Source organism: Liolophura sinensis, chromosome 1 (assembly GCF_032854445.1).
Source record: "Liolophura sinensis isolate JHLJ2023 chromosome 1, CUHK_Ljap_v2, whole genome shotgun sequence".
In the NCBI taxonomy this organism is placed as follows: domain Eukaryota; kingdom Metazoa; phylum Mollusca; class Polyplacophora; order Chitonida; family Chitonidae; genus Liolophura; species Liolophura sinensis.
In genome coordinates, this window is record NC_088295.1 from 41,081,083 (window position 1) to 41,096,264 (window position 15,182).

At 38.9% G+C, this 15,182-nt stretch overlaps 1 protein-coding gene across 1 annotated transcript in view; it reads left to right on the top strand.

Moving 5' to 3' along the window:
• Positions 1 to 7,429: 7,429 nt before the first annotated feature.
• The window catches only part of LOC135461727 (Golgi-specific brefeldin A-resistance guanine nucleotide exchange factor 1-like), a 35,316-nt gene continuing 27,563 nt past the window's right edge, over positions 7,430 to 15,182 (top strand). The window contains 9 exon segments of the mRNA XM_064738930.1: positions 7,430 to 7,664; positions 9,517 to 9,644; positions 10,197 to 10,263; positions 10,729 to 10,860; positions 11,508 to 11,626; positions 11,840 to 11,948; positions 12,548 to 12,657; positions 13,438 to 13,695; positions 14,055 to 14,279. Of these exon segments, the coding sequence (XP_064595000.1) occupies positions 9,543 to 9,644; positions 10,197 to 10,263; positions 10,729 to 10,860; positions 11,508 to 11,626; positions 11,840 to 11,948; positions 12,548 to 12,657; positions 13,438 to 13,695; positions 14,055 to 14,279 (1,122 nt within the window). The 5' untranslated portion in view covers positions 7,430 to 7,664; positions 9,517 to 9,542.

The following is a 15,182-nucleotide window of genomic DNA, read 5'->3' on the forward strand; positions in this document are numbered from 1 at the left end:
ACGGTACATACACCATGTTCAATGCGTAACCTCTTTCGTCTTCGTTCTGGCACAGTCTGAAAATATGGTCTAAGGATGCCCTATATTTACTGATAAGCGGACTGTTTATCTCACGCAGTATCAAAAGTTCAAGGCCGATTTCCTGGATAGGTTTTGGACGACAGAACTGTTTGTACACTTCAGCTCAATCGGTCGAATGTAATGCTGCCGTGGTGCTTAGCCTTGGTGTAATATCGTCAGATAAAACCTTCTATGATTATTTATGAGAGTCGTCATCAGCGTTTGAAATATATAGTAAGAAGCAATGTTGAAGGAAGAACAACTATATTATATCCGCACAGGCGACCGTAAGATAGCAAGTACTTATCAAGCTTCCTATCTGATTTATCGTGTACATCAGTAAACGTATATATAATCATCTGATTTATTTCCGCCCATAAATATGACAAGCATCATATGAGTGAAAAATTCGGCTTTCGTGAATGACAGAATAATTTAACAAAAATGAAACCAGTGAGCTTTTTCTGGTATTTAGACCAACTTTACCCTAGACTATACATAAGCCTGGTCTTACATATGCACGCTCATATTAGCGGGTGTTCATGGTTAGACAAATATCATGACACTATGAAGATAAGAAAAGATTTCAAGATAATATGCACATTTATGTTTATTCCAATTAATACAATTAGTGAGAACATAGTTGTGGCCTCAAGACAGTGATCTCTTCATCATCTTGATCCAGTGAACCTACTCAGTGACCGGTTCTCATTAACCCCTGAATATCCTACATCTCTAGGCTCCCGTTGTCAAACGATAACGTTTTGTATTCAGTGTCTGTATTCGTGTAGCCTTCGTGTAGAAGAGCCCCAAGGTGTCGTCATGGGCATTTCACCTGACTTGATCCAGCGTTGTTTGCCAGGGTTGTACGGGTCATCTTTCTGATGTGAAACACTTCGAAAGGGTATAACATTGCACAAAATTATGTTATAGACATCACAGAATTCAATACCAATCGACTTCAAGGGATAACTACGTCTTTCTGCTTTTTAAATATCTGCATTTTTTGGACGACTCGATCGTGTGAGCGCGACTGTCGATTCCGTACTTAAAGCAGTACTATGCCACGCCAGTCTATATCCTCTCACCTCACCACACTTGCCCATATCCTCCCCAAAACCATACTATCATCTCATGCCGTCCCTCATTCCTCACACTCCACCTCCTCTCTCCGTCCTGCAACTTCCTACTTTGCTCCCGCCTGACGGACCGACTCCCGGTTCCTGGCGGCCCTGTCCATCTTCTCCTCAAGCCTCTGCCGATGGACACGTCTGTGCTCTTCATCAGCCTTCTCCCTGTTAACCACGGCTTGCCTCTGCCTGGCCGAAGCAATGCGAGCCTTCCCTTTCACCTTCCTCAACCTTTGCCTTCTCAGTCTGGCAGCTCTTGCCATTCGGTTGTCCAAATCAGTCTTGATTTTCTCTCTCTCCTGCTTCAACTCAATAGGCTCAAGGAGCCTGGGTTTCCCAGAAGGATAGGGATTGCCATCTAGAGATACGTAAAAAGACACACTACCATTGTCCTTTTCTTTCAGTGTCTCGGATTTTAGCAGTCCATCTTCTTTCAGTTGTTTCATCAGCTCTTGTTCTGTCTCCCTCTTACGGGGTTCCTCGAGAGCTGGCTGCAGGGAAAGGGGCAAGTAAATGCTTTCAACTAATGTTACTTCAGGACCATCAGCCGATCTGGTTTCTTCGACGACTGGTGCAACCCTCCGTCTACTTCGTTTAGAACTCACACATCCCATGTTGTCATACCATTGACGTTTCCATTCGTGATACTCTTCTTCTCAGCGAACTAAAGTTGTCTTCACTGTGTCAACATCACCTTGTCAACAGAGCACGTCATCTCATTGTTTACGTCACTTCGTTTGGACCAATCATGTTCGTCATCAATTTTGTCATATCGTATCTATGTCAAAATAAACGTGACAAGAGTACGTTACAACAGAACGTAACAGTCACTTAAAAGTTATATTTATTTTATTACAAGTTAGATGTTGAACTTGTAACATGAAACTTCATACTAAAATAGGTAAACTAATTCTACTTTTGAAGTTTCATCTCGTAACTTCAAACTAAAAGTGTCTCTTCACTTATTTGTTTGTTGCCTATATCACCATGCCGAGCTCTCCACTTATACGAAGGCCGTCAGTTTCATGGATAGAGGAAACAAGAGTTCCTGGCGAAAACCACCGAGATTTGGCATGTTACTGATAAACGCGTGCTGAAAATAGATCTTCACAGCCAGACAATCGTCGTCGTCCGCTGATTGTCACCAAGGTCCCATAAGCGATGGGAGTCGTATCCACAAAAGCCTTGCCCGAGGCCTGTGTCCTAAAGGTACATTTATGAAGAGAATCAATGAGATCACTGGTTCGAATCTAGAGGTTGTTGTTTCGGCTGCAGCTTGTCATATATCTTGTTGGGATTTTCCTTCTAAGTTTTTGTCACTTATAAACCTTAGCCGTAGTCAAACAAGGGGAATATGGCGTAAAACACAAAAAACACCTAAATAACTAATAAATGTCCTTAAATTCGAGAGAGAGAAAAAACGAAAGGAGACCAGTGAAGGTGTATATTTATTTATTTATTTATTTCATCGGCGTTTTACTCCGTACTCAAGAATATTTCACTTATACGAGGGCGGCCAGCATTATAGTGGAAGGAAACGGGGCAGAGCCCGGGAAAGGTTGGTGACAGGCCTTCACATGTACGTGAGAATGTGTATGCTTCTAGCTTGTGGTACAATATTTTAATAGGGATAACTGCAATACGACACACTAATTGATGAGATTGAATGATTTATTGAGTGTGTGACAGCCATGGTCCTGCATACATGATGTATGTATGTTACCTTTGTCCTGGTAATTGCACTCATAGGTGACGGGTACCGCTGGCTTGACCATCGCCTCCTTTAAAATTAACAGCAGTACCATCAGTGCCAGTACCAAGGGGTTTTCATAAACATAAATCTGAGCATGATATGTTATCTTCGTCCTGGTAGTTCCGCCCAAAGGTGATGGGTACGATTTTCCAGCTTGGCCACTCTTTTCCAAGCTGGCTTGACAATAGTTCTCTTAGAATGAATGAATAATATGTTAAAACGTCACCAAAGACACAGGAATGAATTAACAGTGGACTACACTGCTTAGGTCTGTATTGATTTCCAATGTGCCACATTGATTTTAAGATTGGACACGCTATACTGCATGTAAACATATGATTGCACATAGGGGCAGATCTGAGGAAAGCCCTATACAGGAAAACGGTGTCCAGTGAGCAAAGATTAGGAGACACAATAGGGATTCGCCATTCGAATTTTATCGTAAGCATGTTGCTGTTAAAAGAATTAAGCCAAAAGTTAAGTTAGCTGACATAAATGTCTGCAACAAAGGTAAACCATATGAAAGGCTTGGCAAAGTCATTGTCAGATATCGACCATGCCGTCGTACCAATTAATACCAGTAAACATGTTGTTTAAGTTCACGGAACAGACAGTTTTCTTGTAAATGGCGCATTTAGCATCTAGGGCATTATGTCCCCTTTAAATTGAGGCTCTCCCCATTGCAGACCGTGCCATAAGAAACGATGGGATGAGTAAAATAGAAGTAGAAAAGACTAGTATATTTATTACTGACGTTCCGAGGATCAGCTTTTACAGAGTATTTCTTAACTAGTCTCAGGCTGTCCTCACCAAACTCATTATACGTACCTAACAATGAAGATCATTAGATACCCAGGTTAGCACTAAAATGGAAATTACAAGACTGGTCTGCGGGAAAATTGTATATTAATCACGGAAGAGCAGATCGGCGGTCCTGTATAGATTACGGTAGGATTATTGAATTGCACTGAGATAGACTGAGAGAGATAAATCGATTTAACTGGTCTTCTGTACCATAATTATTTCTTTAATCTGTCGCAGGCATTTCTGTGTAAGGCTAAATCTTGTTGGCCTTATTTTGTACAGGTCTACATTGCAAAGCGATATTTCAGAACGACATCTATAGCTGGGGGTGATAAATCCATGCATATACATTTCCTTTGCAGTTAAAATTTCTAACAAAATATATATAAAATATACGGTCGTTGAGAACCACTTGTCCGCCACCAGTATATGACGTGAAATTTAAGTTTGCACGTCACGTGCACGTTGGAAAGTTCGTCAGAAATTAGCAAGAAATCTGTGGTTTATCCCGGGCATTCCCGTTTCATCCATCCATACAGCTGGCCGTCATCTTATACATGGACAGTTCTTGAGCATGGCGTAAAATAAAACTTCGGTTTCAGTGATAAGAAGTAAAAAAAATGCAAAGTTAAAATAAAAAAATAAATCCTCCCCACCAATGTGATCGCTGTTAGCTCCTCTTCGGTCGAACGTGGGACGATCTATAAGGCACTTTCGCAGTTGAATAAATAAATAACCATGTGCATACGCACACCCATACCAGTATACTGGCCTACGACTAAAGGCTCCATTGAGACAGGAACAAATTGCAGAATAATTTTGTATCGACATATATTTATTCCATTTTATAACATTCATCCTCTATACGTATAGCATGAAATACAAAACAGTATGTGAGATACATGAAATACAAGTACAGATATGAGCATGAGGGAATATATTCCCTTTATCGCGTCATTTCCTGACCCGAAATGTACTGACTCTTCAACGTCCAATATCACGCGTCATGATCGTCCAACCTTAACACACCCTGTATACCACCCTCAGATCAAACTGATCAGCGTGTCCCAATCTACACACCATAAGTGGATATTCTCTCCCCGGACCACTCAACTCTTTCGCCACCAGTCTCCTTCCTCACACTCCACCTCCTCTCTGACGGACCGATTTCCGGTTCCTGGCGGCCCTGTCCATCTTCTCCTCAAGCCTCTGCCGATGGACACGTCTGTGCTCTTCATCAGCCTTCTCCCTGTTAACCACGGCTTGCCTCTGCCTGGCCGAAGCAATGCGAGCCTTCCCTTTCACCTTCCTCAACCTTTGCCTTCTCAGTCTGGCAGCTCTTGCCATTCGGTTGTCCAAATCAGTCTTGATTTTCTCTCTCTCCTGCTTCAACTCAATAGGCTCAAGGAGCCTGGGTTTCCCAGAAGGATAGGGATTGCCATCTAGAGATACGTAAAAAGACACACTACCATTGTCCTTTTCTTTCAGTGTCTCGGATTTTAGCAGTCCATCTTCTTTCAGTTGTTTCATCAGCTCTTGTTCTGTCTCCCTCTTACGGGGTTCCTCGAGAGCTGGCTGCAGGGAAAGGGGCAAGTAAATACTTTCAACTAATGTTACTTCAGGACCATCAGCCGATCTGGTTTCTTCGACGACTGGTGCAACCCTCCGTCTACTTCGTTTAGAACTCACACATCCCATGTTGTCATACCAATGACGTTTCCATTCGTGATACTCTTCTTCTCAGCGAACTAAAGTTGTCTTCACTGTGTCAACATCACCTTGTCAACAGAGCACGTCATCTCATTGTTTACGTCACTTCGTTTTGGCCAATCAATAATAATGGCTCTGAGCAATCTGCCCGGAAGGATTGTTTTTAAGCCTCACAAAGGGACGTTACAATAGGATGTAACAAACGAATTTAAAGCTCGTCAATAGTGAGATTAGCACTGGATCCAATCTTGTTCAGCTTTGACTACGCCAAATTGGGGAACTCAAACAGGACCCATTGTGATAAATAGTTTTATAGAACCAGATGAAGGCACTTTCGAACGCCTCCAGTTCTCTTGCCAGTTTTAACTTTTAACTTTTTTAACTGTCACCACTGACACAACAGACGTAGGCTCTGCCTTCATTTTTCTTGAATTTAATAATATCATATTATACGAAGTCGCCAATCAAAACATGCGGCAATCAGATTCCGACTATTTATTTATTGACTGGATCAGTGTTATATACCCAGTATACTCAATAATATTTCACCTACACGACGGCGGTCAACATATAGTGGAGCGCTGAAACCAGGCACAGCCAGGTGGAGGAACCACGACAAGTTGCCGACAGACCTTCCCACGTACGTACCATTCCAATAATATGTACAGGTCATCGTAGATGATATGGTATATATACTAATACAGGATCGAGTAAGCTTAGGAAACGGGTACATTTTTTTAACAGGTTATTTTCTTTTCAGTGTTTGTAATTCATGCATACAATTAAAATGAGGGCAATGCGGGAGCTTTACTGCCTTTTTTTGTCTTGTTTTGTGTTTTTTTTTCTGTTTTTTTTTCCATAATTTTTGTCCTTTTGTTGATTTCTCTCTGTTTATTTTCACATATACCTTTATAATGACCACAAAGACGTCTAAAATTAACTGATCCTCGTGATCCTTGAAATTTTTCGGGCATCTAATTGTCATATATATCCCACGTGATTTCGGAAATCTTATAACGGTAATGACCCTTCTGAACGTTTTTCGTTTATCTTTTAACTGAAGGCGTAGTAGCATGGCTAAGAGTCATCTGGGCAATTTTTGGTGAATTCAAAATAGGGGCCTACATCAGTGGCGACTGTTTGTGGTATTAATGGCATGCCGCACAAAATGAATAAATATATTTCACCGTTTTAAAGTTATATTATTTAACAAAAACAACACAGTTTATAAAGTATAATTAAACAATTATACCGGTAAGTAGGTCTAAAGCAAAATGAAGCAGCCTATTTTTGAAATTTTAGGCCTACTGGGTAGGCCTATATAAGGCCTACAGTATTACTACATGAGAGGCCTAATCTACATTATAGTAGTCTTGTCCTAGGGCTTTAAGTTCAAGGGCTATGTACTCAAATTAAGATGCCTATGAATGCATCCATGTATAAAATTTATGAAACTTAAAGTCAAAATGTAGGCCTATTGGTATATGAGTTTAAGTGTATAATGTATATAGGCCTGAGATCGGTTGCAGGAAGCTCATCTTGCTAAGTAAACCCTTAACTAGCATGGCAACGTATGTTGTAAAGATATAAAGTGCATTTAGCTATTAAAAGGCAACTTAACACGAAATAAGCTTCATAAAACTGGCCCCTGGTAGCATAACATAACAATTTTTATACACCCTTCCTTTTTATAGGCCTTCAATTGTGATAGCGTTTCTTTTTCTTATTTGATTTTTATTTTGCGCGTATTTTGTGACATACAAACTCATTAAAATAATATACTTTCGTTTTCTCAGCCTTACGAAATCGAAAGGATTTGATTTCTTAAAGAGAATGATCGCGTGACATGCAGACGTAGTGATGATCAGTTGGTTGAGAGTTACCTCCCCTGGGGGAAATTTCTCTACGTCATTTTCAGACATGCGCCTCCACGTCACTGTGGATTTCCTTTCCAGTCCGGTTGATTTAGAAATGTCACAAAAGTGACGTGGAATCGAACAGATTTTGCTCTTTTTCGGTGATAGGGTATATTACTTACTTGCATTCCCTTTAAGCTTCGTCATCGAACGGTTGTCAGATCGTTATTTTCAGAAATAATAATGATTTAGTATGGCGGAGAAGTTGAGTTGTCAGTGAACCCGATGAGCTTTCGCAGTCCGTCAACAGCACATTTGCAGTTACATCGAGTAAATGTTTTGATTCTTCAGGTACGTATCATGCGTTAGCTATTTACATTTCTTCATTATTTCTCTGTGTCCATAGCATGTGTTCCACATTGATGGTAGTTCTTGGACGCTAGGTGGCGTGAATATTTGATTGAAAAGTAGCCTTATAGAACTGCATGACTCGACTGTCATCTTCATCAGTGAGAAATACGAAAAGATGGAGCGTATATGGAACATGTATCTGTCATTTTGGATTGGGTGCATGTCATGTCACGTGGGCGCTATTGCACTCGTACCATGTTCAATGTTTAAAATATACCCAGATTATAAGAAGCAGGGCTATTAAATATTTATATCAATGATTTTGATTTAAATACTAGATTATTTCATAATAGGAGTACACGAGTAGTCTGACTCCAAAGAAGTTGTCCTCTCCTTTTGGTGAAACTGATTTATACAGCAATTCATCCGTTCGTTCTCACATAAATTTGACAGTAGTAACAGTTGCGGACCATGGCTATAACAAATTCCATTGGTGGAAAATAATACAAGCATAGTGAAAAAAGCCAAGTAATTTGTAGATTATGCATTGTTTAACAAATTTTCTATATGTTGTAAACATGCAGACATGGTGTTAGCAAGCCCAGAGGGCAAGTGTTTAGCACTGACAATTTTCTGTAAATCACTTCCAAAAATTACCAGGTTTAACATGGCAGAGATACATGTAGGAAATACACTCATAGATGTATCATAATTGTCTAGCTTGAACAGCCAGAGTGTCAATTTGTGGCCAGCACACTGCATGATCATGGGTCAAGTGGACTACATGTACAGTTACATGTAATGCAGGCCAAATGCTTGTCTATCGTCATTGAAGAACTTTTGTCTTCATATGACAAGGTGTGCATATCTGTGGGTCACTTGTGGGAAGGTTTGTCAGTAACTTGTTATAGGGAACATAAAGTTGGCCACTAAAACTATAGATTAATAAAGTAGTTCTCCAGAAATGTTCAAAGAATATTTAAAAAATTCTACACTGCTTATCAACGAAATAAATAGCAAACAATAGTCAGTACCTAGCCACTCTTTTGGTGTCTCCATTTTGCCATGTTATAGCTGTCAGAGTGACGTCACAAAACATAGGAGCTCTCCCATACCATCGGTGTTAAACAACGTGACAATAAGAAATACAAACAAAAATGCCTCATACCCAACTGAAGAGTATCAGCTCTGTTCCAGCTTCAAAGGGCCGTTTAGGGTTTTGTTTAGTTTGTCGCGCGCATTCAGGGAGATGTTAGTCGATATAACCGTCCTGCTCATCCTGTAACACTTTCCACTCTATTTGCTGATCTGCTGATCTGAGGTTAGCTATGTACAATACATACCTAAGAGAAACAGAATTATCACTAGTATTATTAAACTCATATGAAAAGCATGACTCTCTTTAGATAAACTGTCTGATAAGTTTTCTTAGAGCACCACTAGAAGTTATCCAGTCAAGTTGCTTGTTTGATTAATTTTTTAATTTGATTGTTGTTTTATGCCACACTCAAGACTGTTTCACATATGCATTGGCGGCCAGCATTATAATGGGAGCAAACTGGGCACAGCCCTGTGGGAACCCACGACCATCTGCAGGTTACTGGCAGTCCTTCCATCTACGACCCCTGAGGAATCCGGCATGAGCTGGGCTTGAGCTCACAGCGACCACATTGGTGAGAGAGACTCCTGAGTCACTTACTACCTTGTCCATGAAGGCCCCCAACTTGCTGATTTGAAGTCGCCGTGGCTTTGTGTTTGATTTTCTTTTATGAGAGAACTTGTCATGTTCAATTCAGTTGGACTTTTTTTCTGTGGGTTGAATTTTTATTAAGGCATTTTGTAAATGTTGAAGGTTTCAACACTGTGACACAGGTCATAATGGGGTCACCAAAGACCGGCATATACATCATCCAGGGGGAGATAAACCTGGTGGTGACTGCCATGCGAAGAACATCACGGTGGTCCACTCATAGTCATCAGGTTTGTTCAAATGTTATGTTTTTTTTTGCTGAAAATCTTAATAGAGAAACAGAATCACCATTTTAATACCTAGCTACTTTCATTTGGGATACCATGTACAAATGCTGTCTTATTAGTTCTTTATATATAGTCATTTATGGACATTGTTGGTAGGCTTATAATTTTTCTGATTTTTTGCTGTTGTAAGTAAAACTAAGCTAATTCTATAATCTGTGTTGTGTTTGGTTAAAATCTGTACATCTAGCTACGGTACATCCTTTTGTCAAATTGGATATACTTTCAATTTCACCATATACTGTATGGCTTCATTGAAGATTAAACTTTTTCATGTGACACATTTTGATTGATTCTGAGGGATTCGTCCATCTTTTATGACTATGTAAGTTTTTTTGAGAAGTTTGATTAATCACGAAAACTTCGGTGTTGGTATCAAAAATATCATTTCAATTCCTTTGTGTGGTTGTGAAAGTACAGTTTTAAGTACTGAGCTTTAGGTTAAATACAATAACTTGAAGTTCTGACTTGACTTGAGTTTCTGTTATTTTTTTCTAGGATGATGATCAAGATCCTCTGTTGTCCAGTTTCTCCCAGCTTAAAGATGTTCTAAACAATATATCAGGTCTGATGCGTATTATTGGTAATGTAGTACTGAATTTGAGCAGATTATATAATGTTGTGAATATGTTTGGTCTGTAGATGATATTCTGCCATCTAATGTATAACATCCGACTGTTTTTCACAAAGCTAGGTTATAGTGAATAGCTAGGTTATAGTGAAGCTTTGTTTTCTCAGGTCACACTATATATGCTTTACTACCATATTTTGGGCTTTGTGGTTTTTGATCTTTTTTTCCATACTCAAAGCATTTGATAATGGCCTTTCCTTTATGTGACATCCAGCAGGCACTGAACAAACCTTCTGACTTACATTTACAGTCATGCCAGTGGAAGCTGGAGCATTAGTTTCGATCTAAGCTCTGTAGCCTCTGTATTGTGAAGTCAGGTACCAGATATTCCTGTGGAGATGGTACATGTAGTTTTCCTTGTGGCTAATTGAACAAATTTTTCCACTTATTTTTCTTCAGACTTGGATGACCTGGAACCTAATGCCTTTCTCAGCCCATTCCTGGAGGTGATTCGTTCAGAAGATACCACTGGACCAATCACAGGGCTTGCTCTCACATCTGTGAATAAATTCCTTTCTTATGGCTTAGTCTGTAAGTATTTTTCTATTTACATGTAACTTAGAGGCCCCCGTGGCCAAGGTGGTTAGGTTTGTGTTAGGTCTGTGTTAATATTCATGTGTATTCATGATAATTCTGTATGATTTATTAATTTGTGAGAATCTGTTTGTACATTATTGTTTTTAATGAATGTTATTTTAAATCTCAAGTAATGCTGAATGCCAGTTATGTGCATCATTTATACAACACGGAAGGCTACAGATGTGATTAACACATGTGTATCATGTATTTGTGTAACTAAGCTAGTATCTCGTAGAATCTTTTGTGCATTTTAGAAAGGAAGATCTATTGTTTTGTTTTGTCTACATTAGAAGTTCATAAGGATATCCAGTCAATGCTGGCTTGTAGCAGGATGCAGTAAAGAAGTCAGTATATTAGTTTTGACATAGTAGATAGTCAGCAGTTATTGTTTTTTATTTAGATATAATGTGACTGTAAAAAACAAAGAAATGGAAATGTTTTTTACAAATAACCTTAAATAGAATAAATGAAAATGATTTTGCATTCTACAAATACAAAAACAGCACTACACCATTTTATCTTTGGACAATTATGGATTGATATAAAGGTAAAATATAGTATTTTAAAGTCAATAAGCCTTACCTTTCGTTATCCCTCAGGTCCTGGCAGTGAGAGTACGGCAGCCGCTATAGAGAATGTTGCTGATGCGGTGACCCATGCCAGGTTTGTGGGCACAGACCCCAGCTCTGACGAGGTTGTCCTTATGAAGATATTACACGTGAGCTATGACTCGTCACAGTTTGCTGAAATACAATCACTAATTTTTTTGTCTTGAGTTTTTTTTAAATTGGTAAACTCAGTATATCAATTAGTCAGTCACAGCTTCTTGTATTTGTATTGGTTATTTGTTTATTAGTCACAGTATTATGATAAATTAAATTGTTTTATTATTGAGTGGATAAATTAAATAGGAGAGATTTTTGTGTTATAGGTGTTGAGGACTTTGCTGTTGACACCAGCTGGAGCTCAGTTAACCAATGAGTCCGTCTGTGAAATCATGCAGTCTTGCTTCAGAATCTGTTTCGAGACAAGACTTAGTGGTAAGTTTGTAAAATATACATCCTCTAGTCTCACTTTTGGGAAAAAAGGATTTTAAAACTCTTGGTGTGTCAAGTGCCATAAACATTTTTCACACTTTGTACACTTGCAACAAATTTGTTAATTTGAACTGCTAAATTTTTTAATTGCTGAAGTTTTTAAGTGCTGAATTTTATCTGTGAATTACATGCATGTCTTCTTTTAGCTTGCATATTTTTTTCCACATTTATTTTGAAAATGCTCATATAATTGCTAACCATAGAATACCCTGGAGTTTGCTTTGGAATATTTTTTTTTTTATTTATTTATTAATTTATTTGATTGGTTTATGCCGGACTCAAGAATATTTCACTTATTGGATGGCGGCCAGCATTATGGTGAGAGGAAACCGGGCGCAGCCCGGGGGAAACCCACAACCATCCACAGGTTGCTGGCAGACCTTCCCACATACTGCCGGAGAGAAAGTCAGCATGAACTCACAACGAAGTCAGCGTTGGTAAGAGGCTCCTGGGTCATTACGCTGCGCTAGCGCTCTAACCAACTGAGCCACGGAGGCCCCCTGGTTTTGTTTTGTAATTAAAAATAACATTTTCTGTTACAGAGTTGTTGAGGAAGTCAGCAGAACATACACTAATGGATATGGTACAACTGCTCTTCTCTCGTCTGCCACAATTTAAAGAGGATCCAAAATGGACAGCGAATATGAAAAAGGTAAGGAAATCAATTTCAAAATAAATTATTATTAATAAATAGTGCCACATTTCCTCAATTAAGTTACAAGTAGGTCTACATGTGGCATGCACAATTACAGGTCTCAACTGAGTCCATTTAATTAAGTATTTTAAATACAAGTGTTTTCTTATACTATGAACTAAGTTAGCAACGTTTTCTTAACTCCTGATATGTGGAATTTATGTGCTGCAACACAGTAGCCTATATGCTAGACAACCATCGCTATCTGCCGAATTTTACTTCACAAAGTAAGGAAAGAATGTTGAACGTCTTTTTTTTTGTTCCATGCCAAGCAAAGTAACATCATACTTGTTTGATGCCGCCGAAGTGTTAATGGTTTTTAAACAAAAATCTTCAGCAAATTTTACCACTAAGGTATAACTTTTAAGGATGAAATTTGAAAACATAATTCCTGATATTTTGAAGACTCAGATGTATTGTTCAAGTATCTGATCCAGATACCTGATAACAAAATTCCCTCCTGTGCCAAAACGTCCACGTGTCTGGGTAAATTTCAGTTTTCGAGGGTTCAGGATATGTGACAAATCAGTAATAGAACAAATCAGAAGATGGCTTGGGACTCTTCTCAGGGAAAGTTTATGTCAGTTATAAATTGCATATTTCTTACCCATGGCATAAAAACAATAATCACTGAAATATTATGTACATGTAGTGATCTAGGATTTGGAATAATTGTTGAAAGAGAATAGATTATTGTAAACTGGATGTACTTTTCTCTCTTTTTCTATTTATCTCCAGCTGAAGATGAGAGCAGGAGGTGTTGACCCATCCAGAGTCTCCAAAAAGAAGAGGTCCCCTAAGCCAAAGCCAAAACGTAGCCAGCATGTGCCCCCTACCCCTGAAGAACCCCAACCTTTGCCCTCTGACCCCAGTCAATCAAGCAACCAACCAGAAACGCCAACTACCTCTGATGATCCCTACATGGCAGATATTACTATAGCAACTACCCCAGTGGCCCCTGGTCATTCTGTCATTGATATCACCAAGTCATTCCAGGTACAATCATACCTCTACTTTTTTCAGTATGTTAACATATTTTATGTATTTTATATATTTTTTTTATGCTATTGTCACAAATGCTTTATGTTCCTGATCTTGAAAGAAACTACGGTACTATTCTAAGATCCTAGACTGTTTAATTCGGCACAATACTATGCTCCTTAGAGTTTTACTAGTTAGCTGAATCCTCAGATATGTCTTGCATCAAAATATTTTACACCACAATAATTAAAGTTGACTGATATTGTTTTTTTCAATCCATTCATCCCTTATATTGTATATTCATTAGCTTGCTATGTCATTTATGAAATGTCCAATCAGTTGCTTTAAACCCAAAGACTTTGGTGTGATTCTAGGAGCGTTCTGAGAAAGAAGAAGCTGAGAATAAAGCAGAGGAAGGAAAATTAGAAAACGATACAGCAGGAGATGGGGAAGTAAGAGAGGAAGCCCCAGATGATCAGAATATTAGTCAGTCTGCAAGGGAGAGCGTGACAAGGGAGACAACTGGAGGACAGCCACCATCTCCAGACCCTGGAGGGCATGTTGTCCTGGAGATTCCAGAAACAGATGATAATTTAAAGGTAACTTTTTATAGAAATATGTTAAGTAGTTTTATGAAGTATTAAATAAAGTCACTGGCTCCACTTAATAACAGTGTGATGACTTCAAGTTTGTGCACAGCAAAAAGATAAACCCTTGCAAAGGCACTGCAGTTTTTCAGAAACTCCACAAAAGTTGGCGGCTGGCTGTTTTGTATGCTTGTTTTTGGTCGTAACATTGGGTGAATTGGGCAATGTTTCAACCGATCTAATAGTATACCTACAAGCAATCTGTTATCCTTATCTTTATTGACAACTCATAATATGACAAATGCTGGTCTTAATTAGTTGGAATTCCAGAAGTAATACCCACTAGACCTATGTGTGTGTGTTTACACAGATTGCAGCTCCCTTCTGTCATCCACATTACCAGACTGTACAATAATATAATGTTTGCACTGAGTGGCTACACAAGGGTTGACGCACCAATCTGGGAAAACAATACATACTGGCCACGCTTTGCTTCGACTTCCCTTGTTGTTGTAAGCATTTACAGTATGAAGCGAACTTCACGCCAAATTAGTTTGCCAGGTGCTTTTAAAAGAAACTTAAACAGTTAGGCCTGAATTGAATTTTCTGAAGTTATGCTCAAAAGTTGCTTCAGGATTGAGTTTCTATGAATCCTGTGAGTCATAAACGGAATAAAGTGAAGTAGGGTGTAAAGTCAAGTGTTGTTTACTTACCCCTTTTCCCAAAGACCATGTTTTCTGTGCATGCTGACTGAACCATTATCGGATGTACAAACTACGTAACAATAATGGTTCCCTGGTTTCCAGTGTTACTTATTGCCTAGAATGTAACAAATTCACTGTACAATGACAGTGATAGATTATTGGTGAATTGCAACAGCAAACAGCTTAAAATGGCAAAGAATGTATTTTAGAG